The sequence below is a fragment of the Dipteris shenzhenensis genome, chromosome 27, assembly GCF_047967505.1.
Source record: "Dipteris shenzhenensis isolate YYH24624 ecotype China chromosome 27, Dip_SZ_1.0, whole genome shotgun sequence".
Taxonomy (NCBI): domain Eukaryota; kingdom Viridiplantae; phylum Streptophyta; class Polypodiopsida; order Gleicheniales; family Dipteridaceae; genus Dipteris; species Dipteris shenzhenensis.
The window spans coordinates 36,268,515-36,296,189 of record NC_141622.1 but is presented as its reverse complement, the minus strand read 5'-3'; the positions used below and the strand labels follow the sequence as shown (position 1 = coordinate 36,296,189).

The window sequence follows — 27,675 nt, the reverse complement described above, 5'->3', positions numbered from 1 at the left end:
CTTTCATTAATGTTCCTTGAGATCACTCAAGTTCCATCTTTCCATTTACACCTACCCTTATCCTATGACCCATGCACCTACCATTCAATGCACTCTAATGCACCCTTTCCCTTTCCTATTGCCCCTAGGACCTAGACACGTGTGTGCACATCTTTATTACTAATCATTGGCCAATGTTACATAGTTTTGGCGGTACTATTTACACCGCTTGATCGATCATAATTACAAACATATAAACGCACCATCAAATTGGCGCCTAACAGTAATACTCCTCATTTGGGGGCTTACAGATGGGGAGGTGACCTTTCCAACAGTTTTATGTGAAATGAAACCATAGGGTTGAGTTGAATCCTTGCATGATACGACTTGTTTGTATGTTTTAAGAAAATTGTTTTATGCGAAACGAAACCATTGGGTTGAGTTGGATCCTTGCATGATACCACTTGTTTTCGAGATGATTTAACCAAGTTCTTCCATGTCGAATGAAATGCTTTATATCAGGAAAGGGGCCTAACCAGAACATCGGTGTTGTTTATTATTCAACCCAAGAGAATGCATTTTCACTAAAGGGATAAGGATATGGTGGGAAATCGGCCACATCTGACAAATAAAACTTCCTACCACAACATATTTGCATGCCATAATTGTTAAATTACACGGCGCAGCGGAACAGAAACTGAACAAAGAATAGAGAGTACACAGCAAACTGGAGAGGAACAAACTTTTCCTTCAATACTGATGTAGTACAGATGATGGCTCCGTCCACCCGTGCGCTCCCACAATGGAGCTTAGATGGCGATCTAGATAGATACTAGGTGAAGAGCTACTAGCTGGAAGATCTGATCTGATCTGAACTGATCAGATACAATGGACTAGGGAGGTCACCTCTTTATAGCTATGAGGGCGGTAGTCCGATCAACGTAGTTGGTGGAGTCGACCAGTCGACCTAGTCGGTGGAGCCGACCAGTCAACCTAGTCGGTGGAACCGACTAGTCGTCCATGGAATATTTAGGGAATATTTCCTATACCGTCGCCTTGGGGGCTCCCGTCCCCAAACCCCTACCAAGGGGGCCGCTGGCCCCTCTGGGACTCCCAGCTGGCCCCCAGGCCCCCGCAAGAATAAGGGACTCCCACAATCACCTTTCTACCATCAACAGTCTCATTGATAGACCTCATTTGACATGCAAGTCAGGATCCATCCAGTGTCCCGGGCTCACACATGGCTTCTCCTCATATGGGGGCCTTACAACTTGAGCACCTTGGATCACTGGTGGTTACCAGGAGGGTGAGGCATTGAGCATATCTAACACCCCCCCTCAATGTCCACCCGTAGGTGAACTACCTTCTTGGCCCAATGCCGAGTCTTTGAAGATGACCCTGAAGCTGATCCTTCCCGAGTGCCTTGGTGAAGATATGTACTCCATTTTGCTCTGTTGGACAGTAGACCAATTCCACTATCCCGTCCGCGATCAAATCACACACATAGTGATGCTGAATTCTATATGTTTTGTGCGCGCATGAAACACTGGATTTTTAGCAATGGCCATGCAACTGATTGTCGCACCTCAGCACAGTTGCCTCATCCTCTTGCACTCCCATGTGCCATAAGATCCTCCTCAGCCACACTGCTTCACATGTAGCAAAACATGCTGCCTTGTACTCAGCTTTGGTAGAAGACAATGCCACTGTTGGTTGTTTCTTACTGATCCAAGAGAAGATACCTGAACCTAAAGAGAGACAATATCCAAAAACTGATTTCCTGGAATCAACATCTCCAGCCCAATCTGAGTCACAATGACCAGCCAAGGAAGTGCCCGTACCATAGGTGATGCCATAATCAAGAGTGCCCTTCACATACCTGAGCACCCGCATCCCTGCATTCCAATGATTCTCCCGAGGCTTATTAGAGAGGCTTATTAGAGAACATGCTTAAAACGCCAACAGCAAAACTGATGTCCGGTCTGGTGTTGCACAGATAGATGAGACTGCCGACCAACTTCCGGTACCTTCCGATGTCTACTAGTAGTGAGGCATCCTCCATAGACAACCTCGCATTTACCTCCATAGGTGTAGCTATCTCCTTGCACTCGGACATACCAAATGCCTTCAAGATCTCCCTTGCATATTTTTGTTGAGAGATGAAGATCTTGCTTGGCTCTTGCCAGACTTCAATCCCCAAACAGTAGTGCATCAAGCCGAAGTTTGTCATCTCAAACTCCGTGCTCAACGCCTTTCTAGTCTGCTGGATCATGTCTTCATAGTCACCTGTAATAAGGAGATCATCCACATACAGAACAATAATAGCAGTTTTTCCACCTTTCCTGTACACATACAAGTTAGCATCTGAGGCACATCTTTTGAAGTTTAATTTATGAAAGAACTTGTCTATCCATTGGTACCATGCTCTTGGGGCTTGTTTCAGCCCGTACAGAGCCTTCTTCAGCTTACATACCTTGTTCTCAGAATAGGGGGCCTCAAACCCAGGTGGCTGAGCCATGTATACCTCCTCCTTGAGGTCACCATTCAAGAATGCTGATTTAACATCCATTTGATAAACTGGCCACTTTTTATGAGCAGCCACCGATGGTACTGTGCGAATAGTGGTCATTCTAGCAGTCAGAGCGAAAGATTCCTGAAAATCAAACCCTTCAACCTGCGAAAATCCTTGTGCAATCAATCTGGCTTTGTACTTTTCCAAAGTCCCATCGGCCTTGTACTTTACCTTCCAAACCCACTTGGTGTCAATAACCTTTCTGTTAGGTGGTCGATCTACCAGCTCCCAAGTTTCATTCTTCATGATGCTGTCATATTCTACTTGCATAGCATTTTTTCAATCTCGGTCTGCAAGTGCTTCCTCCAAACTCGCAAGCTCCTTTACTTCTGCACCTTTACTTCTGCAATAATCTCAGCCATCAAGGCCATATTGACTATGTGAGCAGAAGCCCTCCTTTGCTCCTTGATTCTCTGAGACCGCCTTGGTCCATCTGCATGCTGCTCAACAGACATAGGCATCTGGTTATCATGGTCGTAGAGCTGCCTTACCCATTGCGGCAATGGCTTTTCCGGTGGTGTAACAACAGGTTGGTGACTTATACCTTCATCATCTGATATTTCCTCCTTCTTTATAGATCTTGGGATAGGTCCATAGTGAATTACCTCTTCGCTTGATGATAAAGTGGAAGAGCTCTTCTCTGCCTCCACTGCATGTGGCTGCTCCCTGAACACCACATCGCGGCTCGCTATGATCTTCTTTGCCTCTTGGTCATACAACTTATAGGCTTTCTTCTCATCACATTAGCCTAAGAAGATGCATTAGGTGCTTTTTGGTTGAAGCTTGTTTCTCTCTTTGTCTAGTACATGCGCATAGCATTCACACCCAAACGTTCTGAAGTGGGAGACAGATGGCATCTTACCGCTGTAAGCCTCATGTGGTGTTTTACCTTTGAGTGCCTTTGTATAGCTGCGATTAAGGATGTAAATCACAGTATTGACAGCCTCAGCCCAAAAGTGGTTTGGCAGTCCAGCACCTTTCAACATACACCTCCCCATCTCCACCGTGATCCGCATTCGGCGTTCAACAACCGAATTTTGCTGAGGCGTATGTGGTGTCGTTGTTTGTCGCTTGATCCCTTTGCTCTTGCAAAAATATCCAAACTCTGTAGAAACAAACTCACCACCACCATCCTGATTTTCTTTACTTTTCTCCCTGTTTCATTTTCAACAAGCTATAGCCATTCTTTAAATTTACCAAAAGCTTGAGTCTTTTCGCGAAGAAAGTACACCCACATCTTCCTACTATAATCGTCGACAATCAATAAAAAATAGGAAGATCCCCCCAAGGCCTGTGCAGGCATCTTACCGCACAAGTCAACATGCACCAACTCTAGAGGAGCGTTTGCTCTATTCTTGCTTTCTTGTGGGAATGCCTTTCTCTGTTGCTTGCCCATCATGCAAGCTTCACACGGTTCTTTGATTTCTGTGACTGCAGGTAAGTGAGTAACCATACCTTGCTTTTGCATCTCCTTTAGCACTGCAAATCCGATGTGGCCAAATCTTTCATGCCAAAGTTTGCTTGTGTCCACTCCAGCGGTGGTTGTAAGAGCACTTAGCTCATACAGGTTGTTCCTCCTTACTCTCGTGCCAACAAGATTGCCTGCACTATCCAGAATTTTTGCTCCTGTCTTGTTGAACCTCACCTCATGGTCAAGGTCAGTTATGGAAGCAACTGATAGCAAATTTCTCTTGATTTGTGGAACATACAGCACATTAGATAGTTTCTTAACATCTCCATTACAGAAACAAATGAAATCGTACCTGTACCCTCAACAGGGCATTTTGCGTTATTACCAACCGTCACGGTGATGGGTTCCTGTAGAGGCTGCATGGAATAATATAGACCCTTCTTGCAGGTCATGTGACGGGAGGCACCACTATCCAACACGCATGAATCAGTGGTTCAAGCTTCTTGAACTGAGGAACACTCTTTCTCAATGGCCAGAAATAGATTGCTTCCGCTGTGTTAGCTGTCTCTTTCCCCTTATCTGTCTTCTTCAGGATACCATTCTTTTCATCTGCTTTCTTGACCCGGCAATCTGCAATCATATGGCCCTTCTTTTTGTAGTAGAAGCATTCTCCCTGAAACTTCTTCTTGTTGCCCTTCTTCTTTTTGTCACCACTAGTAGAGGACTCACCATTGGTGGAGGAACCACCTTTGCCTTTCGCAGTGGCAGAGAAAGCAGCATCTCCATTGCCGCCTCCATCTCGAGCTTTAAGCCTCAATTCCTCCTCCATAAGTAAAGCACATAACTCCTCAAATGACAATGGTTGGGGTCTCACCCGAGTGTTAAGCGCTGGTTCCAGACATATCCGGAGACACCGTCGAGCTAGCTCTTCGCTAGTCTTTTGTATCCCAACACCAGCCATCTGGTCACATAGATTTTTGATTTGGGTTATGAACACCTCCGTTGTCTCTCCTTCATTAAACTTCTCTGCTCCGAGCTGATTCTCCAGGTTCTGTATCCTTGTTTGATTCCGCGTCTCATACTGACTCTTCAATATGTTCTAGGCCACAGTTGCCTTCTAGCTTGCCTTCAGTGAAGGTTGGTGGGCGAATCCTCAACACCTGGATTGTTGGTGCAGCAGCAGTTGCTGAACTCGAGCCGCTTCCAGTGCAGCAGTAGTTGCTGAACTCGACCTCATCTGACATGCAAGTCAGGATCCATCCAGTGTCCTAGGCTCACACATGGCTTCTCCTCATATGGGGGCCTTACAACTTGAGCACCTTGGACCACTGGTGGTTACCAACAGGGTGGGGCATTGAGCATATCTAACAATAATGAGGAGCCTTTCACTCTTTCCCACAAAGACACCATTGTCATAAGGTGGGAAATTAAAGCCTTCCACTTAAGACAAATTTCCCATCAAATTCTTTAAAGAACCTCTTTTGGCATATGGGAAATAGAATTTCGCATGAAACCCCTCCTATGTCATAAGGCCTTACGGCACTCGATCGTGGGATTCTACTTACGTGTATTCTTTGCAAAATCTGATCGTATCTCTAGGCCTAGATCATCCTTGAGTGACGTAGACTCCAATGTATACTGATATGTGAAACCAATCAATAAATAAACATGAATCACATATGAGAGAGCTAGTGGAGTCGCTAGTATGTCGAACCATCCTTGAGCGTGAGGTCTAGAAAATCCTAGAGCCAAGATAAACTTGATACTAAGATCGTGTCCCATACCATAGCAACTCACTCATGAAAGCGATGACGTCATATTCCTTGCTTTGAAGCTACTTTGCTTGAAGGCTATGGCATTCAAATCTTGGGCAAAAGTACACTTCTCCCTATCAAGGGAGGTTGAACTTTTTGGAGGGCTGCTTCAACACATCAATGTCAGCAACATTTAACCAAGAATAGTTCACATATGAGAGAGAGATGAAGAGAAATGTAGAACTATATCAACACAGCCCAATCAAGTTGAATACTGAAGGTCTACCATGTCTAAATTTTTTGGAAACCACGCTCTCCTCTGTTATAGCTTCCTGCACAACCTAAGACGAGATGGAGTACGAATGTGCCCCACCATAGTTTTTTCCATACGTTACCATATGGATATGTCATACGAGTATGGAAGTATGTTTGGAGTATGGTTCAGCCCCTAGGGCTGAAACATTCGTGATCCTGATTTTACCCAAAAACATTTAGAAAAATATACATTAACATAGAGCTACAAAACTTTCAACTTGAAACTTCAAACTTCAAACTTGTATTAATATTAAAGTCATGAATCGTGATTCATGAAGGTTCAAAGAGTCCAGCCTCTAGAGACCAGAGTCATCTGGAATCTGAATTCTGATACATAGTGTCAATGATAGATCAATACTACACCAAACATCATGATCAAAGGTAGTAGGTAGTAGAAACTTGGAAGTAGGTACTCCACCAAAACATCAAAGGCAAAACATCATATATGAAAAGGCTGCCACAGCCCGGAAATAAATCTGAAAATTGAAATGCATCACGATTCACAAGTTACAACCGATGAGGCTCAAGCCTCAAGCTGCATCCTCATCTTCATTCTCTTGCTCATCCTCCTCCTCATCCTCATCATCTGCATCAGTGCCATCCTCCTCCTCCTTGAGACCATCCTTGAGGCCAACCACAACCAAAGTCGGCCAACAGTGTACGAAGTACGGATTAGAATAGTGCTAAAAAATGCGTTTTCCAAGGTTTTGGCCAGGTACAAAATGGATTCCCCCCCCTCCCCCCCCCCCCCCCCCCCCAAAAAAAAAAAAAAAAAACCTCATACGGAAGGCCATACATAATAATGTACGTACGGACGTACAGAAAAAATGTCTGTACACGTACGGACCTAACTAGTGTCATGACAAGAGAAATGATTATTCAGTTAATTCATAGTCATTGGAACCTTATTACTGTTAGGCGCCACTTTGATGGTGCAGTTATATGTTTGTAATTATGATCGATCAAGCGGTGTAAATAGTACCGCCAAAACTATGTAACATTGGCCAATGATTAGTAAAGATGTGCACACATGTGTCTAGGTCCTAGGGGCAATAGGAAAGGGAAAGGGTGCATTAGAGTGCATTGAATGGTAGGTGCATGGGTCATAGGATAAGGGTAGGTGTAAATGGGAAGATGGAACTTGAGTGATCTCAAGGGACATTAATGAAAGGGTATCACCCTTTCATTGTGAATCTCACGTAGCATTCTCTCTACCACATTGCATTCGCCCTCTCTCTCCCACCTTGCATGTAGGTCAAAATTGATAGATCTTAGCTCGTATAAAACTATTGCATGCAGTAAGAAAAAGAGAGATCGCTATCTATTCCAAGAGCTGAGCAACTAGTGCATGAAATAGTGCATGAAATAATAGTGAAAGATATGAAAAACAGTCTCATTTATTCATAGGCGACAGCTTTATTCATCTCCTCAGCTCAACCGAGCTTGTTGGAGTTACAACTCACACACACTTAGCTACAACGACTGATCAACAGAGGCACCGAGCCATGAACTATATGGGAGACTGTCGCCACGCTCATCACGATCGGCTTCCAAGGTATAATCAAGTGCACCAACTCCAGCGACAACTGCGCCACCAGCCTCTCTCTCAAGGTACTCCATCCAGCCAGCCATGCAAGTGACAAGTGGCTGATCCAGTACCTCCTTTCAACCATGCTCTAATATTGACCAACCTAGAGTTTGCTTACACCAACACCCCCCTCAAGCAAAAGGGAGGGCAATGTACATCAGAGAATGCTTCCCGACACAGCAAGTTAGGGATAGCAAGAAGTTTTTTATCATCCACACAGCAAGTGAACGGAAAGTAAACATCTTCTCAAAGCAAGAGAGAACTCTAATCATCATGCCTTTGGACAAGACAAACTTAGCTATTATTATTATGCAAATCAATAATCTAATCTACGCTGTCGACTACGTATGAACACGGAATTCAGAATGCCCATTCATCTCCGTCGCTTGAACTTACAACACACAGTCCCGCGACCTCCTCTGCTACATGTGCACTTTCTCCTTTGTTCTTTTGAGCAATATCATCTCACTTTTTGAAGAAATATTCTTCTCTATGTCCAAGCTTGCCACAATATCCACATTTCTGCCCGTCCTTGTTCTTTGCTTTAGATAACTTGCTTACGAATGCTTGTTCCTGACCGATGGTCAGTACCTTGCGCCTTTCTTCATCCAATAGCATCGAAATCATCTCTGAGAAACTTGCATCATTGTTAACTCTTAGGATCTTGACAAGATTGTCATAAGCTGGTTTAAGACTGGAAAGAAGTTCAGCCTTAGAATCATCATCTTCCATTTGAACACCAAGATCAGTAAGCTGCCTAAGGATAGCGTGCATTCAATTTAGATGCTCTCCAAGCGTCTGATTTTCCGTCATCTTCAAACCGAAAAATTGTTGCTTCAGTAATACCTTTGATTTTCGAAGCCTCGATCCAAACAAAGTCTCTACTGCAGTCCAGTTCTCGCATGCCGTCTTGGAGAGATCAAGATGGTGGCTATACCTTCCACCAAGTACTCGCCCGAGAATTCCTAGAGCCTTCTCATTCCTTTCTTCCCATCGATCCACCAATTCGGGGGAGTCATGTGCCTTTTTCCCGGTCAGTCTCTTCTTAGTACTACCTGAGACTATCGACCAAAAGCCCTTCTCCATCATATACAATCGAAGCGTGAGCTGCCAAATCAGGAAGTTAGTGCCATTGTAAGTAACCAGCTTCACCGCATGTTCAGATTTATTCTCCATCTTCTCTGGCTCTGATACCATTGATAAATCTTAGCTCGTATAAAACTATTGCATGTAGTAAGAAAAAGAGAGATCGCTATCTATTCCAAGAGCTGAGCAACTAGTGCATGAAATAATAGTGAAAGATATGAAAAACAGTCTCATTTATTCATAGGCGACAACTTTATTCATCTCCTCAGCTCAACCGAGCTTGTTGGAGTTACAACTCACACACACTTAGCTACAACGAGTGATCAACAGAGGCACCAAGCCATGAACTATATGGGAGACTGTCGCCACTCTCATCACGATCGGCTTCCAAGGCATAATCAAGTGCACCAACTCCAGAGACAACTGCGCCACCAGCAACCCGTGATCATAGGAGAGACTACGGCCCTTAATCTCTCTCTCAAGGTACTCCATGCAGCTAGCCATGCAAGTGACAAGTGGCTGATCCAGTCCCTCCTATCAACCATGCTCTAATATTGACCAACCTAGAGAAATGTATGCAAATTTGATGCAAAAACAGCAAATTTGGCAAAAGCCCCAAATTTATTTAGGGCAAATAGGCCAAAAAGAGGGCAAATGTGGGAAAGCCCCAAATTTTGCTGGAATTTCGCAAATGTGACCCAATGTCCTGCAAATCTGACTCAATATCCTGCAAAAGACTCAATGTCCTACAATTAAGTTGTACAATGGTTGTACGGTGTACCATTGAAGATACGAGTACGGCGAATAAACGGCGCGAAGTATGGAGCAGAGTACGGGTATGGCGGATGTACGGCACGAAGTACGGAGCAGAGTACGGGTACGGCGGATGTACGGCGTGAGTACAGTTGACAACACATTGAAGGTACGGCGAAGTGTACTGTGATGCACAACTGCAGTACGGGGTACGGCGACCCTCGATGCGGATGTACGGCGACAACGTAGATCTGCTCACGTAAGGACTGCACGACATAGAAACTGTACGGAAGGTACGGACTGTACGACGCCTGCTTGTCGACCAGCAGGGCAGAAAAATCTCCAATGAGCAATGGAGGCTCGGGGCCGAGGAGAGCTGCAGGGCTAGAGCAAAACTTCCTCTGATACCACTGTAGATGCGAAACGAAGAGAGAGAATGAGAGTGCAGGTACATGACGAGTCGAAGAGAAGTCACGTCAAACTTAGATTGATAGATAAGGTTCCTAAACACAAGTACCAAGTACTTGTATCTAGGCCTAGGACTAAGTGTCCTAGGTGTCACATAGGACTAAGTGTCCTATGTGGCATAGAAGGCACTAATACTATAAGTGCCTACACTTATGCCTACAAGGCACATACCATGGCCTATAGGGCATCACTAGAACCACCAAAAGATGGCCTACAGGGGGGAATGTAACGGGTGGCCCGTTGACAAGGGATTGAGTCTCAGTCCGCCCCTCCTTCATCATCACCTTCGGATTCGACATCGGCAGCAAGGAGGAAGTCCTTGCCCTCTTTTGGGTCAAGGGGGAGTAACCCTTTGACATCCCTAGGACCTAACCAAGGGGAGCAGCCCATGGTAAGGTTGGACTCCCAACTATGGCTCTAAAGGGCTCAATTCAAACGGGAATATTTGAATTGATTGGCCCTTCAAAGTATCTGTTGGAGAAAAGTACCAAAGGAGGAATGAAGCCTTAATGAAGGCGGCTGAATGTTGGAACCAAGGGGGATACTCCCTCCAAAAAATAAAACAACTCACACACACAGGGATCAGAAATCCAGGAGACCTGAACTGGAAGGATACATGAGCTGCGAGCTCCTGCTGTAATCCTGAGAGAGTGTGAGGATTTTCTGCTGCATCTGAGAGATGCTTCCATGTAATCTTTACCCTGTGGCATTTTGACCACAGGGCCTCTTCTTTTTGGAATACAAAGCATTCGTCGTCTCTGCTCTGAGTGTTTTTTGTTCCAAACGTTGAGGTAGATAGATGGCCAGCATCGTTCCCTCTCCTCCGTTAAGTTCTGAACGTGCAGGTCGTGTTGGAAGCTCACCTTCGAGCCAGGGCTTCCCCTTGGCTTAAGGAAGGAGCCTACCAAGTGGTAGACCGGTCGGTAGCTCATGGAAGGCACAGTCTTCATCGAGGTGTTCGCTCAGAAGATCGTTCGGCCGATCGAGAGAGCAGTGTGACCTGCGCTGTGGACCATTCGATCCAAAACTTCGTGAGGGTCTGAAGACCCTCCAGAATATCTTTTCCACAAAGTGGCAGAGCCCGTGAAGCTCAGACAACCGAGAACCGGCCGTCTGAGACTCCGCCATCGACAGACAGAAGCGGACGGAACTGCAGTTCCGTCACGCTTTAGTCGTCAAGGCTCAGCCTAGGAGCTCTGAAGGTCCATTCAGAGAGCCCTTGAGTACACAGAGGCGCCCCATCAACGAGATCATAGGGTCGGGCCCATGAACATAGCAGTGCATCGGATTGCATGAACCAGCTCGACGGACTTCTAGACCATTGACGGAATCCTTTGACGGAAGACGACAGAAAAGTCGAGAAGAGCCCTCACGGTCGATCGCGTGCACCATTGCGAGCACCCTCTTCCATACACACTCCCACAGACCTGAAGAGCCCGTGCGACGCCAGAGATACGCTCGTGGACGTGTGCATGGTGGCGGGGAGGTCGCCATAGCTCCGACGACCCAAGGTTGCTATAAAAGCATATGGATAGAAATGGTACGCAAGCAAGGCCACGGCCCCGGTGGTTAGCCGGGTTGTGAGGTATTCTGAGCATCTTCGCAGAGGTCGCGGGTTCGAGTCCGGGCAAGGGGAGGCAACGCGTGAGCCGACGAGGGGGCCGACCCCCTTTTGCTAGTCTATAGAGTACACGATATAGCCAAGGGGCCACGCTTGGTTACACTAACCAAGACTTGGCTCCGTGGCTAGCCCAATGATAGGCACTGCGGTTGCTTTCCCGGCGGTGCTGTGTTCGAATCCCGAGCGCAGTGGTGCGCGATCATTTTACGAGCGCCCGCGTTCGGGCGAGGATAGAATATAACTAAGTGGCGCCACCTAGTTACATCAACGAAGTGTTGGCGCAGTGGTTGGCGCTTTGAGTACTTGGTAGGAGGTCGTGGGTTCGAATTCTCCTCCGCCGACTGTGCAGAAGTTTTGGGACACGCGCGTGGCAGGAAGTATACCATATATATAAGTGGGTGGTTTCAGTTACACTAACTAAGACCAGCCCACTTGGCTAGCTCAACGAGAGGTTCTGCGCGTAGTTCCTTGGAGGTCCTGAGTTCAAGTTTTGGCGGTTGGCCATCCTTTTGGCACAGTCCGCTAAGTCTGGAGGTAGAGCCAGTTCATTTTGGCGGTTTGGACAGTCTAGCCCCGGCTAAATTTAGTAACTCCCAACTAACCAGACAAAGGGCTTTTGGAAACAAACTTCACAGCCGTGTTCCCCCTCTTGTCCTGAGTTTTCGGAGCAAGCCTCGGGCATTACTTTTGCTACACGATGCTTCGGCAAGCATTATGCGAAGGAGCGGTTCTCCAAAGCCGTAGCTCTCGGAAGGAGTTCTAGTCGATCCCTTTGAGCGTGTGAAGGATCAGGGAACCTTTGTGAAGGTGAAGGACAGTCAGTTAGGTGGAAGTTATCATCAGCAAGGCTCATCAGCATTGGAATCAGCAGATGGATCTGCATCCTCTGTGGAGAAAGAGGAAGTGCCACCCTCGAACCAAGCAGGGGCTCGCAACTGATTTGAGTCCTCTGAGTCCGCACTGTCTACCAATGCCTCCTCCTCCTCCTCTGGCTCATCTCTGCCTCGACGTCCTCGGGATGACGATGCAAGAACAGATACCTGCGATCCCCCTCATGAGGCTCGTGCTCGACGTTGATAACCACGAATCTGAGGTGTCCCTGTATCCTCTGCAACAGCAGCAACACGTACTCGTGGTGTAGAGCTCGAGCCATCGAACGTGTCTGACGTCGAAATCGAAGCATATCCTGTCGTAAGAACTCGTAAGCATCATCATTCTCTCGACTGTGCTGGATGATGGACATGTCGACAGGTTTTAGCTTGATCTTGTCAGGATTGACTTCCTTGGGCTTCCACTCGATGCTACCGGTACCATTTGCAGACCTATACTTCTCAAGCAGATGTAGGTTGGCATTGACATATACCAACCTATTGAGTTGTTCCACGCTCAACCTGACATAGTTTACAAAGCATAAAGAAGTCAGTTCTTACGACTTACGAATTGTTTTTCAAAATGTTACAAGCTTGATGCTATAGCCTATAAATAAGAACTATAAGAAGTTAGAACGAACTTAAACTCTCTTCCTGGTGTGTATGTTTGCACATATGCTCCATATCCTCTCAGTTGGACCTGATGTGCAATCTTGCGAGAGGATGCGGAGAGCTAAGTTCTGCAATGAGGGATTCAAAATCCCACATTTCTCCCACCAAGTAAGAGCCAACAGCCTGTTGTCTCTTTCCTTGGCAATTGCACGGGAGAAATGACCCATGTCATTGCGGAACTCCACTATGTCCTCTTCAATGCTATCGCAATTGGCAATACAGAAGAAGACAATATAAATAATTAGATAAATCATAAATCATGATTCATAAATGATAATACAAAGCACTTAGTAGTGAGCAGGCTGCAAACTTGTACGCCATGCTACCTCACCTATTCTGGACCGATGAGTCACATACTTTCTCTAAGTATTGGGTCCATCCATTCACAAGCACCCGATCATTCCATTTAGCAGGCTTCTTCCATAAGGGATGGAGCATATGTGCAACAGTGTGGATTGGCCTATGAAACCAATCCCATCTCTTCCTCCAAATTCCTAATATGCCATCCTTTCTGAAAATTTACCAAAAGGAATCAAGTTAGAGGCTAGAGCTAGGAGTAGGCACTAGGAGCAAGGCAAGCAATGGAGCGGCGCGGGAGAGGAGCCAAAAAATGAAAACAGCGGCCAAATTCGGCCCCAAACCCGTTGCCGCGAAATTTTCGACAGCTAGGCGTTTCGCCCTAAATGGCCGTTTCGGACGTTTCTAAGAAATGTTTATGCTAGAAACGTTTCTTCGCATTTCGGTGCCCTGAAACGCGTTTTTTGGTGACACTACAAGCAGCCAACGGGGAAGCCTTTTAGGCTCCTAAATTTTAGCTCTCTCTTGGTCAATGGCTCTGTGCACAATGTCTAGATCAATCGGAGGCATATCAGGCTGTAAATCATTCTGATTTTCAGACCGCACAAGTGTCTGTAAATGACCATTAGGAGGAGGAACCTCAGATGTAACACCATCATGGGGGTCTGACTGAAATAAAGGCATCAAGCTATCAAAGATATCTGAAGCATCAACTGTGGGCTAGTTTTGACAGTCCAGCAAAGGCATAGATGACGACTCATAAAAAACAACATCTCTACTAACAAAATTCTTGCCCATGCGTGGCTGGTAGAGCTTGTAACCCTTGCTTTCTGAGCTGTACCAAATAAAAATGCATTTGACAGCTTTGTCATCCAACTTTGTTCATGTCTAAGAAGGCACATGTGCATATGCCAAGCAATCAAAAGTCCCCATGTGAGAAATCCTGGGCTTATGGCCTGTCCAAGCCTTATAAGGTGTGATGGTTTTCAATGCCTTGGTTGGGCATCTGCTCAAAATATAGTTTGAGGCATCCAACGACAATTTGTTAGGCAAGTGCTTGACTTTTAGCATGCACCTGGCCATCTCCATGACGGACGTGATTCCGCTGAGCAGTATAAGACACAGTGCATTGATGGTGTATGCCACATGAGGCTGAAGAACCAGGCATCAGAAGCATCAAAAAGTGTCATGCAAGGATCATGAATGTCGGGATTGTACTGACAAGTAACAAGAAAAGCCCAATGCTGACCATGTGCAAAATTAGCTGACTCATGCCTGTCATTTGGACTAGAAGCACTACAAACTGCAAGACCTGACTACTCCTTTTCAGATGCAATGTGCTTTTTGCACTAAGTGATGTCATGCCCTCATCTCTTTTTCTTTTCTTCTTTCCAGAAGTAGATGCATTAGAGGAATGACCAGAATGTGTATGAGGGGGCTTACCAGCAGCTGAAACTTTCCCCTTGCCCTTATTTTTATGTTGTGTAGCAAAGGCCTGATCACTAGCCATAGAAGCATTTCTATTAGACGGCTTTGTTCCTCTTGTAACAAAAGGGCAATCAGCTTGTCAAAGAGTAGTGGTTAGCATTGCCCATGGCACCAACCGCAAAGTACCAGCAAAGCCATGGTAGGAATCAGGCAATCCATCAAGTGTCATGGTTACAAGTTGAGAATCGGGACTATGCCATCAATATTTACCACTTGTTCTTTCAAATCCTTAACATTGGTAAGATAGGAGGCTAGAGTAGCCTATCTCCGGAAACAGTTGAATGCCTTAAAGCTTGAAGAGGGTGGCAATATGGATGCATTCTACACCTGATGTAAGGAGGCAAGCTGATCCCGTGCTTGCTTAGCGGTCTTACATGAACGGATATGAGGGATAATAACCCTTTTCACTGAAAGAGAAATCAAGGCATGTGCTTTGGCATCACGTCCATCCCACTGAATCTGCTCCTAAGTAGGAGGCAAAGTATGTGTAGTGGAAGAGGCAGCTGCACCAGAAGTAGCATTAGACTCATCACGAGATGAGCCAGAGGTAGTACTAGATGTACTAGAAGCAAGAGCTGTACCGGGTCTGACCTTAGGTGCTCTACAACAATATTCCAAAGATTATTGGCAACCAAGACATGCCCCATCATATAAGCCCAGATGGGGTAATTTGTGCCATCGAGTTTGTCCTCAGACCAAAGCATCCCAAACAAGTCATCCTTATTGCGAGCCATAGTGCAAAAATGCGAGGCAAAGGCACGAACTAACAATGCAAATGAGAGGAGGGCAATCTCCCAAATCCAAAGGTAAATTACTGCACAAGCTTCAAAGCTTTTTCACTACAAATGTGTGGCTGTCACAAAGTGTACCTGCTGTAAAAAGACTCCCAAAAGGCAACAGGAGGCCTTCCAAGGCAACACGGGGCCTTTCCACAATTCCAAGGAACCAAAGAAAGGACTGTTTTGCTGGAAATCAAAGAAGTCAATGCAGTAGGATCTTACCAAGTGATGTAGACCAAAATTACAGCAAGAAAATGGCTCCAAACTCGAGCACAGATAGTCACCCTTGTAGGAGAGGTGAAAGGGACAGAAAATGGCAATTGAGGGTGCCAAAAGAAGGTGGAAGATGAAATTACAGCAAGAGTATATGCTCCACAATTGTGAAGAGCTTTTGTGGAGTCTCCCACAAGTGAAGGCCAGCAAGAGAAGGCCTCAAAATGAGAACAGCAGCAACCTGAGGGGACAAGCTCGCAGCCCGAGGTAAAGAAACAGCAAATGAGTGCAAGAGGGCTTCAAGAGAGGTCTCCAAAGTGCAGCAGCAAGCTTCAAAACATTAAGTTGGTTGGTATAGGGCTCCCAAACTCAGTAGGAAGCTCTGAAACAGCAAGGCGGCTCCTTGAGATGCTCCAAAACACTGATGCAGGTCACAGGTGTGGATGGCGGCAATAGGTCTCCGAAATGCTGAACTAGGGCCTCAATGGAGCACCTATGGTAGGCAGCTATGCAGCCAAAAATGTGTTTTCCCATGTCAAAACTGTACGGAATGGCCTTGAATGCCCACACGTGTGGTCACACAATCGAAATGCGTGCAGAACAGTAGGTATATGAGCCACCAAGCAGCTGTCAATGAGCAAGGGAGGGCTCGGGGTGGTCGTGAAGGAAAACCGTAGTGCTGCAATAGAGAAATGAGTACAAAGTACACCTAATATGACAAAACCCTAGGATAGGGTGTCCTAGTTAGTACTAATTGTACTAACTGGTACATGGACTAAAAATGTCCTAATTGCCTATAACTAGGCCTACAAGGCACATACAAAGGAATGAGTGGCACCTATGGATAGCCCATAGAATGGCCTACAGGTGGGAGACTTAGGTTCATATAGGTGTTCATTATCATGGCCAATAGATACCAGATCCCAAACAATGGTGAGACAGGCAAGCTCGACAGGAACAACTACCTGTTGTGGAAAATGAAGATCCGGAGCCACTTGGTGTTGAGGGAGTCGTGGGGAATTGCGACAAGGACTGAGCTGATACCTTAGGCCATTGTGACTACTCCAGTCACATCATCCTCGGTGGCGGTGACAACGCCACCCTATCTTAGTGAGAGCATGGCATATCTAGGATGCAAAAGCCTTGTTTGTCATTGTAGGTACGATAGTGGATATGGTACTGCAGTTTGCCGCATATTCAGATGGATTACACTTCTTTCGAGGCCTAGACGACATTGAGGGATATGTATGAGCTCAACAATAAGGCGAGAATCTTGGACCTCGAGATAGAGCTGTACAACATGAGTATGGATGAAGGGAAATCGGTAAAGGAACACATCACCAAGATGAACGTGGTGCGAGATCAACTGGCAGCAGTTGGTCAAAGGACGAGCTCGACTAGGATGGCAAAACTGTTGTTGGCAATGCTCCCTCGGAGCTATAGTAGTTTTGTGACTGTAATGACTACAAGGCACAAGGCGGTGCTGGTGACTTTCAGAGCTATAGTAGTTTTGTGATTGTAATGAGGAGTTGGTTCCACTCTTGCTACAGCAAGAAAGCTCGGGAAAAAAGGATGACAATGTCCTAATAGCACAGGACATGAGCAACGCCAAGGGCAAGGGTAAGCATGGTAAAGGCAAGCCCAAATCTGATGAAGGAGCGGACTCTTCCGACGAAGACAACAAAAAGAAGAGAAAGAAAGAGAAGAAGTACTTCTACTGTGATGAGCCATGGCATTTTGTGAAGGATTGCAAAAAGAAGAAGGTTGATAAGAAGAAGAAGAATGCCAGCTTAGAGTCAGAGGATTCAGCTCAGCTGGTGGTGACAGAGGAACTTTTCTTGGTGGCAACTACGAGTGCTGCTGAGATTAGGTGCATGGACCTTGGTGTTACTGTGAGGATGCCAGACATTGAGGTTTGGTCAGCAGAGCAGTCAAGATCCTTTGTGAAGGTGATGGACAACGATGAGTGCTTGGAGTTATCTGGGTGCTTGGCTGTTGTTGCTGAAGCAGAGGGGGAATTCTTTGTCAGGACCTGAGGACTTAGGGTCAGATGGAGGCAGTGACTTAGAGGGGACAACAGTATAGAACCATATATGGAGCTTGATGGTCCAGGTAATTTGGATTTGTGCCTGAGATATGATTTCTCGGGTATGTTGATTGGTTGTAAATGTAGCCAGACGGAGGACCGGTTGAAACAGACCTTGAGAGCAAGGAGTAGGTCTTCTGCCCATTACTCAAAGCTCGTCTCAAGAGTGTGTGGGAAGGCTATTGACATCCAGTGGAAGAGCACGGTCATTTGTTTGTAATTGTGGTGGAGCTTTTATTCCAGCCTGATTTGGGAAGCGCCAATACAGATCTACATTGTCTTTTCTCTCTCTCTCTCTCTCTAACTCACTCTCATGTGTGAAGAGTTCATGGATTTACTTTTGCTTCCGATGGTTGTGCTTGTGCACACATTGATAATACTCTTCTCACTTGGAAGAACAGATTTACTTGGGAGAGAAGATGATAGAAGCTTTCCAAAGTTAAGAGATCATTGTATACTTCATCCACAATCATGACTGTTGGGAGCTAGTCTACATCAGCACAAAGAAGGATACCCAAGGCGATCACTAGCTGCTATCCGGAGAAGCAAGAGGGGCAGCAAAAAGGAGGATACCAAAGGCGATTCTGCTTGCTGTCCAATCTACCGAGATTCACACGGCATCTAGGACAAGGAACGTAAATTCAGTTTGCTGTTTTTGGGACATCAAGCTCTCAGTCTAATCTTGACTATTTCAGCAAGGTTAAGAAGCTGAGATGGCCAGCTTATGGTACCTTCACATCTCAATTTCCGGGAGGGAAGCTTGATGGACCTAACTATCCACTCTTGAAGGTTGAAGTCAAGAGTCGTGTCACTTCTTGGAGATAGTGGAAGTTTACAGATGGTACTCTGCAGGAGTCTGTAGCCACAGCTACACCTTCAGATTTGGGTATTTGCGTGGGAAGAACAATACATAAGACGCGTTTTCAGCCTCCATCTAGACCACCAAAGACAATGTGATCCAGCTAGTTCATCTAGCAGGAAACACTCGTGAACTATGGAAGATATTAAAGGTTTGGCATGGGATCGACAATTCAACAAGTTTCTAAATCTTTAGGGAATCGACTCTATGCATCGAAGCTGATAGAGGTGAGGAGCATTAATTCATTAACAAGATTAAGGTGATCTAGGATCGGTTATGTGAGAAATGGGGGGAGGATAAGAGTGGAGAGAATGAGAATAAAGCAAAATGATATCTATTGTTGCAAGAATGAAGAAAGAGCACAAGAGTTGTTTTACCTGACAAAACCCTAGGACGACCCAAAATAGGGTTGAAACCCTCACACACCTATGTAGGCCATCTTCTGGTGGTTCTAGTGATGCCCTTTAGGCCATGGTATGTGCCTTGTAGGCATAAATGTAGGCACTTGTTGTGTTAGTGCCTTTTAGGCCACATAGGACACTTAGTCCTATGTGACACCTAGGACACTTAGTCCTAGGTCTAGGTACAAGCACCTTGTACTCCTATTTTTCATTATTCAAGATTTGACGTGACGGCTAACTCATCGCTTCTTTAGCTACCTGTACTCTCTCTTTGCCTATCGATCCTACAACCTAAACTCAACCACTAATTGTGGTTAGGGGGGAAACCTTACATAAGGGAAAAAGTGCTGGACTTCAGTAGTCTTCCTTGCACAACTCTTGATGTGAAGAAACTCCCAAGTCTGCCCTCACCTTTGGAGTGCTGGTAGAAGTTATACAAAATGGATGCTCAAGTATGTGGGTGTGTGGATATGTATGTGTGAGAGCATATGTTTATACTATGGTCTACACCCACCATTGGGCGCTGATGACGTTGTTGGGGATGTCATAGTAGCTAGTCTCTGTTTTGCATGATGGAGTTTATGGTTTTCAACCTTGCGAGTTACTCATGAGACTGAAACTGCACATTGGGTTGAGTGTTCAGAGAATGAGTTTGGCCATGCTCTTGGATCTCTCTCTCTCTCTCTCTCTCTCTCTCTCCCCCCCCCCCTCTGTGTGTGTGTGTGTGTGTGTGCGCGTGTGCCATATTGCAGACTGCTTGATCACTCTTGCTTTCTTCAAGTGATGAAGAGGAGAAGAGTCAATTGTGAATGTAATGAGTGGAGGTGCAGCCTCCACTTATATAGCTCATTCTAGGGCAAGGCTGAGCTGACCAAGTAGGGCCGATCAAGTGGTGGAGTAGCCAATCTAGACCAACTTAGAGCAACCAGAACAGTAGGTTAGTGTTTCCGTCTCAGCTTTTAGATAGGTCTAGGTTAGTGTTCTTGTTTACTTCTACCCACGGAAGAAGGGTAGGTTAGTGTTTCTGTCTCAGAGTTTAGATAGGTCAAGGTCATAGCCTAGGATAGGAGCCCCAAAGGCTCGCCTATGATATAGGCAATGGTAGGCCCCAAAGAGCCTCCCAAAGGCAGCACCAAGCAAGGCCTAATGGACCGGAGAAGGTGCCTTTTATAGGCAGCCTTGGCCCCTACCAAGTCGGCCCTAGGACTGGTAAATCAAGCCCTACCAGCCAGCCAACCAGCTGACTGGCTGGTCGGCCTGTTTGGGCTGGTAAAGTCGGGCCTACAAGCCCCTATATAAGGGGGCCTTTGCTCCCTCTTTCCTCATTCAGTTCTCAGCCTTCCAGGGAACCAAGGAGAGGGTGATTGGTAGCACAACAGTTCGGGGTTGGAGTCAGCACAATCAAGGAAGTTTGAGTTCTGTTTCAGCAGCTTTTCCTCTCATTTTTACAACTCTTTTATAGCTCTTTTCACAGCCCTTTCTCTCAGGTTCACTCAGCTGTAAAATCTCAGGTCTCAGCTCTTTCTGTCCTCGGTTTCACCTCTGTTCACGTCTCTCACACATGCAGTTCAATGGCATGCCCGCGGACACCAGTAGCCTCTTCGATAGCCTCGAACAGTGGTCTACAACGTCAGTGTGGGGAGCATTGAGGCCTTGGTTGTGGCTGGACTGTTTCTCAAGATTTGCAGGTCAGCTCTCCGTGTTCAAGTTGTCATCCTCAGAGTCACATCTCGTGCCCTCTTGAGGACTGTCTTTTGTATTTTCAGGTTCTCAAAGTTTAAAGAAAACTATCCCCTGTATTGGGGGAGGGTTGTTAGAAATTGACCAACAGAGGGTGCACATCGGAAGACTGATAGAATTGCCTAGGAGCTCACTTAGTGTGGTGTGGGGTGTGGAATCACAAACTTCTTAACTTAATGTGCATTTGGTGTGCAAGCCAGTAAATAGACAATGCTTAGAGAATATAGAAGCAACACTTTATATTTCCATCCGTCCACAAAGTTAGACAGGATACAATAGCAAAAGGTTCTCCTACTAGATGTCAAGCACTTCTAGATCTCTGAGCCCACGTGCTCCACCTCGAGCGTATGTAGACTCTCTGTCCAGAGTGTTCTTCTCCACCTTACTGCCTGTGAATCAGCCTAGTTGGGAGCTCTCCTCATGTGAGGGCTCACAGATGGGGACGTGACCTTTCCAACACCCCCTCTCACCGACACATCTCGGCCCAATGCCAACACGTCGATGACGATGCTCTAGTAACTCCTTGAAGTCCTTTGGAACATGTCAGTGTCAAAATATTTTCTTGGCTTTTCCTCCAGTGGCTACTGCTCCCCCAGGTCTGGCTCCACTTCCGCACACCATCCTGGTACATAGGTCCATCTATCCTGGCACCACCTCCTTCAGTCACGTTCCCACCTTCGAACTCGAGCAATCTAGCCTTTCTTTTGACAAAAAGAATGGGAGCAGAAAATGGTGAAGAATACGGTCTGATGAACCCTGCGCACACTTACTGAGAAAGAAAAAATGGAGGAAAGGATTTTGGAATCAAGTCGATACGATGATCCTCTGGTCGGTGGGATGGAAGTTGAGGTGGCAAAGCATAATGTCCTAAAACTTCTCGAGTAAATCAACCATGGCTTGCCTCAAGGGAGGAGCGGGTTTTATTGCGTTCTGCTGGCAATAGACGTAGATAAAGCGCACACATTGCGCCCTTGCGGCTAGCACAACTTGCTTGAATGCGAGAAATCTATGGAATCCCTGGAATACTCCAATCTCCGCTAATGATGGATGGCTCAGGAAGACCTTCGATGATGGTGAAGGTATCATGCTGCCAATCAGTAACTGACGAATGTTCGCGGACCCATTGTATACGTAAGATCATGTCGCACCCTAGCAAAAGTGTAAAAATGAACTTTCACTGAAATAAGGCCTTCTAAACTGTGAATGAAAAATGAATGACCTTATGCATGATCTGAGCGGGTAATTTGGGCGTGAACCCATCCACGGCAAGGTCATGAGGTACTAGAGTGTACCCCATTTTCTTGGCCAAGTATGGGGAGATGGCATCTTTTGAGCTTCCCATATCAAGAAGGACAATAAAACGCTGTCCTTTGGTTCTATCATAGGCGTGGATAAGATCCCTCCTCTGGTCGTCAAGATCACTCTCCTTCTTACCTTTGAATACCATTGAAGGAACAAGATTCAATGAAGGAAATACTCAGTGAGTGGTGAAGGGGACGGGACCACCCCTCTAGAAATCTCCGCCAAAAGTCCTTAAGAGTTGTTACTAAACAGTAGTTCCTCCTCATTTTGGATGACGAAATACAGCTTCTTCCTACGTACCAATCGAGGATACTCGCGTAGCGTCTCTAGGTTGTTCGGGAGGTGGTTTTTGGTTTCGAATGTGAGTTGACGACGTAAAGCTTTGCACTCATCATTGTACCAGCTATGACAAGGGACGGTCCTAGGTCTACTACCTGCCCACCCTGCATCTTGTGTGGGGATGCGATAGAATCCACATGCATGAGTGTAACTTCGTGCTCCACAGACAAGGATGTAGCATCATCGTGTCGTATGAGATCACCCTTCTCAGAAAGAAGCTGATTGCCTTTGTCCTGTACGATACCCAACTTGTGTTGTGGCAAGTTTGCCTCACCCGTAACTGTAGCTCTACCTTGGTCTCCTTCCATCGCACTTCCATGCGTATCTTTTCCATCATCCACCCAAGTACTGTTGGAAACAGTAGCTGTTTAGACCACTATGGTTGTGCAAGTGAGCATCTATTCCTGCAACAATTGCAGTGGCGTGGCGTCTATAGTATCTATTACTCTTGCTATTCCTTGTGTATGTAGGTCGCTAAGGTTGTCTTGCTTCAGGGTGCGACTGTGAGTCATGGCTGCAACTGGTTGATTGAGCTGACGCCTAAGTGCAGGTGGCCTAGGTTCGTTGCTACCAAAAGGCTTGTCGCTTGGGAAGCTATGCGGCAATCATGGCTTGCAGCGTTGCAGTGCAACTGAATCCCAAGAGATGGAAAGGAAAAACATCAGGTGCCAGGGTCGGAGCTCTGATATCAATAGGGGCAGATTTGGAGAAGGGGGATAGACTAGCAGAAGGGAAGAGAGATAGGGGGAGAAGGGAGGAGAAGGGGTAGGAGAGAGAGGATGAGGTAGGAAAGAGAGGGAATAGGGAAGAGAGAGAGAGAGAGTGAGTGAGCGTAGGAAGGGAGAGTAGATAGGATTAGATGTCACATCAAAATGTCCGTACAAAAGTGTGGAGGTGGACTTATATAGTCTCTCTCTACTATATCTCCTTTTTGCCCTTCTCTAGGCCTAAAAATCCCCTAGGCCAAATCAGAACTAACCCTCACTAACTTGGCCTTCATTACAAAGGAGGTGACCCAAACTTAGCTTGAATGATCTTGTGAGGAACGGATGGCTTACCATGAATCATCCATGATAACATGAGAACTTGTAGCCGCTCCACACGGGCCCACTCTGTATCCGACAAGTCTGGTCCCCAACATGGACTGCCGTACATCCCCGCTGGGCGAACCAAGGAGTCACAAAGCAACCCCTTGGTACGTGGATCCTGAAAGTGCGAGCGGAAGCACTGCCTCTCTAGTCTGGCCAATGAAGCATACCCTCTGCTCAAGCGTACCTGCATCACAGGTCTCATAGTGAAGATGGGTCCAAAAAAGATAACCCCAAGATAAGTGTATGATGAAACTATCTCAACTGGTGACCCATCAAATTTGAACTGCTCCTGGCGCATGATGGCTCGAGATGTATTGAAGATCATGACCTTGGTTTTACCCAGGTTGACCTTCAAATCGTGAGTCACAAAGGATTGTAGTGCGTCAAGGTGTCTCTGGAGTCCCTCTGCTTAGGAAGACAAGAGAGCCACGTCATTTGCGTAGAGCAATATCCGGATCAGCGTGCCTGCAAGAGACCTGTGTTTGCATCACTGTCTCAAGCTCGTCAATGTAGAGGCCAAACAAGGTAGGCGATAAAGGACATCCTTGTTTGACCCCTATAGTGCTCATGATCTCGTCTGTCCACTCGGATCCTGCCTGGACTCTGCCTGGACTTTGCCTGAAACTCTCTCGTAAAGTGCCATGACAGCCCAAATGATCTTTTGGTCATAACCCATGTCCTGTAGGTGCCATATGAGGCGGGCTCTCGAAACCGTGTCAAATGCCTTGCGAAAATCCACAAAGCAACAATAAACCCTTTGCTTCCGTGCCCCTTGAGCGTGAGAATGTGGTCCATGGTTTCATGATCACGCCAGAATCCGGCCTGTCGTGTTGCTCTAAGTCCTCGACACTCTGCAAATCTGCTAACCTCGGAATCAAGTATTGATGCATAAACCTTGGACATGACATGTCCAATCATAATGGTCCTGTAGTTCTCCGGGTTCATGGGATCCCGTGTCTTGTGGATGGGTGAGATAGTGTTAATGATCCACGTGCGTGGAAACTCCAAACAAACAGCTTAATCATAGAGCTTTCCTAAGATCGGGGCTAGGAGGTTAATCCCATATGCAATGAACTCAGTGCATAGCATATGAGAGAGAGAGAGAGAGAGAGAGAGAGAGAGATGATTGCATTAAAGTACCCTTCAGGGTCTATGGGATTAGACAGACACCACTATCCAAAAATTCTGAGAGAATGAGAGAGAATTAAAATGTCTTCGTCATTATGTGGTTTTGGCTTAACAGTTGAGGAGCTGTGGAAGTGCTTGTTCATGGACCCATTACAATGGTGGAACAACAAACTCTGTCAGGTAAATCTGTCATTTTCTCTAGCTCATATGGATAAGCTTTTTTGAGATTTCTGTATGGCACGTTGTGTTCTGTTGTAACAAAAGCTACCTTGGCTAGGAAGCTGAACAGTATGTTGCTTTTTATAGATAAAGCCAAAGTACGATTATCAGAAGATGTTGAATAATTCATGGCTTGAGGATTGGCAGAAATTATTGTGTTTGGGTATGAATGTAGACATTGCTATCAATGTAGCAATGTCTACATTCATCATACCCACACACAAGAACTTCAGCCAATCCTCAAGCCATGAATTCTTCAACGTATCAGTCCCGACTCGATCAAGCTTTGGGTCAAGATTGTACTATAGTCCAATTGTTAGCTCTGACCGAGGAGCAGGCAAAAACTCCAAAAGGTTTTGTGTACATTTTCTTTGATGTGTCAGCAATCCATACCTCATATTATATATACAAAATTCCAATCAGAATGTGTTTGTTCAATTGGATAGGCTTGAAGTCAAGGTGATGCAGCAATGCGACAGAGGTAATATAAAGGAAGCCCTGGAGATTGTGGACCTTATGGTTGAGCAGCACACGTGGCCTTCTGAAAATACTTATGCTAGACTTTTGAAAGAATGCATGAGATTGAAATTACTTGCAGAGGGCAAGCGGGTTCATGCACGAATTGTCTCAAGTAAATTGGGATCAAACATATTTTTGATGAACACTGTAGTAGACATGTATACAAAGTGTGGTAGTGTGTACAATGCACAACAGGTATTTGATAAAATGCCTAAGCATAATGTGTTTTCATGGAATATAATGATTTCCGCACATGTTAAACATGGGCAAGGGAAAGAAGCCCTTGCACTATTCAAAAAAATGCAATATGAAGATGCAATGCCTGACCCTATCACATTTGTTAGCGTCCTTAAAGCATGCATAAACCTGGGAGATTTGGAACAGGGTAAGCAGATCCATACTATTTTGAAGAAAAAAGGGTTTGAAAGAAATGTTATTGTGGCAAGCACCCTTGTTGACTTGTATGCAAAATGTGGGGACATACAAGATGCATGGGGTGTGTTCAAGCTGATGCGTGAACGCAATGTGGTCTCTTGGACCACAATGATTGCAGGATATGCCGAGCATGGGTTTGGAAGGGAGGCACTTGATCTTTTCAAACAAATGGAACAAGAACATGTGAAGCCCAATAGAGTCACGTATCTGAGCATCCTCAAAGCCTGCTCCAGCCTTGCAGATTTGGAGGAAGGAAGGAAAATCCATGCTGAAGTAAAGAAGCAAGGTTTTGATACAGATGTATTTGTGGGGAGCACACTTGTTGATATGTATGCCAAGTGTGGGTCTGTACAGGAGGCAAGGCAAGTGTTCAATGAAATGCGTGAGCGAAATGTTGTGGCTTGGAATGCAATGATTGCAGGATATTGTCAGCATGGACATGGCAAGAAGGCTCTAGCCCTGTTCAAACAAATGTCTTCTGAAAGTGTTAAGCCAAATGAGGTCACATTTGCAAGCATCATCAAAGCCTGTGCAAGCCTGGAAGCCTTGGAAGAAGGCAAGCAGGTCCATGCACGCATTAAGGAAGAGGGATTTGAGTCTGATGTTTTTGTAGGAAGCATTCTTATAGACATGTATGCAAAAAGTGGAAGCATAGAGGATGCAGAGCAAGTATTTAAAAAAATGCCTGACAAAAATGTGGTCTCTTGGAATGCGTTGATTTCAGGATATGCCCAGCATGGACACTGGAAAGAGGCAATTAAGTTGTTTAAACAAATGAAACATAAGGGCATCAAGCCAACTGAGGTCACCTTCACTTCTGTCCTCTTTGCATGCAGCCATGCAGGGCTGCTTGACGAAGGGCGCATCATATTCGATTCCATGAGTCAAGATCATGGCATCAGAGCAACGGTAGAGCACTTTGCTTGTATGGTTGACCTTCTTGGTCGTTGGGGCCACCTAGTTGAGGCCCAGGATTTGATTAACAGAATGGAGATTCAACCTGACGTTGCTGTATGGATGGCCTTGCTTAGTGCCTGTAAAGTACATCAAAACGTAGAGTTAGGGAGATATGCCTTTGAAAATGTTATTAAACTGGAACCCAACAAGTCAGGAGCGTACGTGCTTCTTTCTAATATATATGCTGCAGCTGGCAGGTGGGATGATGTAGCAACGTTAAGGAAAGAAATGCAGGCTTGAGGGGCAAAGAAGAATGTGGGCACTCCTAGATTGGAATTAATGGTGAGGTGCATTTGTTGCAGCTGATAAAATTGATTCTGAAAGCAATGCCAAGATTTACTGAGATTTAGATCTGTGTATAAGTAAAGGTCACCATCGCAGGATATGGTAGATGAACAAACGAAAAATGTGGACATATGGAAAAGCTGATGCTTTATTTTGTGCTGCTCGATTCAGCCTGTGAAAACTCACCTGTCCATTAAAAAAACAATCCTCTTGTGTGGTGATAGCTAATGCTCATAGTAGTTTCAAAGATTGTAAAAGGGGAAGAGTTTCCCATGATTTCAACGACGGGAGGTATTCTTGATGATGGGATATCTCAAGGTGTATGCCCCAGGCACACCTTGGTTTCTATGTGTGTGTGCTAGAGGCACAGTTAGGTGCCCATAAGCACTGTTAGGTGGTGGTAGATGCCACATAGGATGATTGAGAGAATCTAGGAGATGATTGAGGAG

General features: G+C 45.7%; 1 protein-coding gene across 5 annotated transcripts in view; it reads left to right on the top strand.

Annotated features, from left to right (window-relative positions):
- The window catches only part of LOC147884235 (pentatricopeptide repeat-containing protein At2g13600-like), a 55,441-nt gene extending 28,049 nt beyond the window's left edge, over window positions 1–27,392 (top strand). For all 5 annotated transcript variants that reach the window (XM_087398943.1, XM_087398944.1, XM_087398945.1 and 2 more), the window contains 3 exons: window positions 24,927–24,991; window positions 25,118–25,383; window positions 25,477–27,392. In XM_087398943.1, the coding sequence (XP_087255069.1) occupies window positions 24,927–24,991; window positions 25,118–25,383; window positions 25,477–27,181 (2,036 nt within the window). In that variant the 3' untranslated portion in view covers window positions 27,182–27,392. The remainder of the gene's footprint in view (window positions 1–24,926; window positions 24,992–25,117; window positions 25,384–25,476) is intronic.
- The last annotated feature ends 283 nt before the right edge of the window (window positions 27,393–27,675 follow it).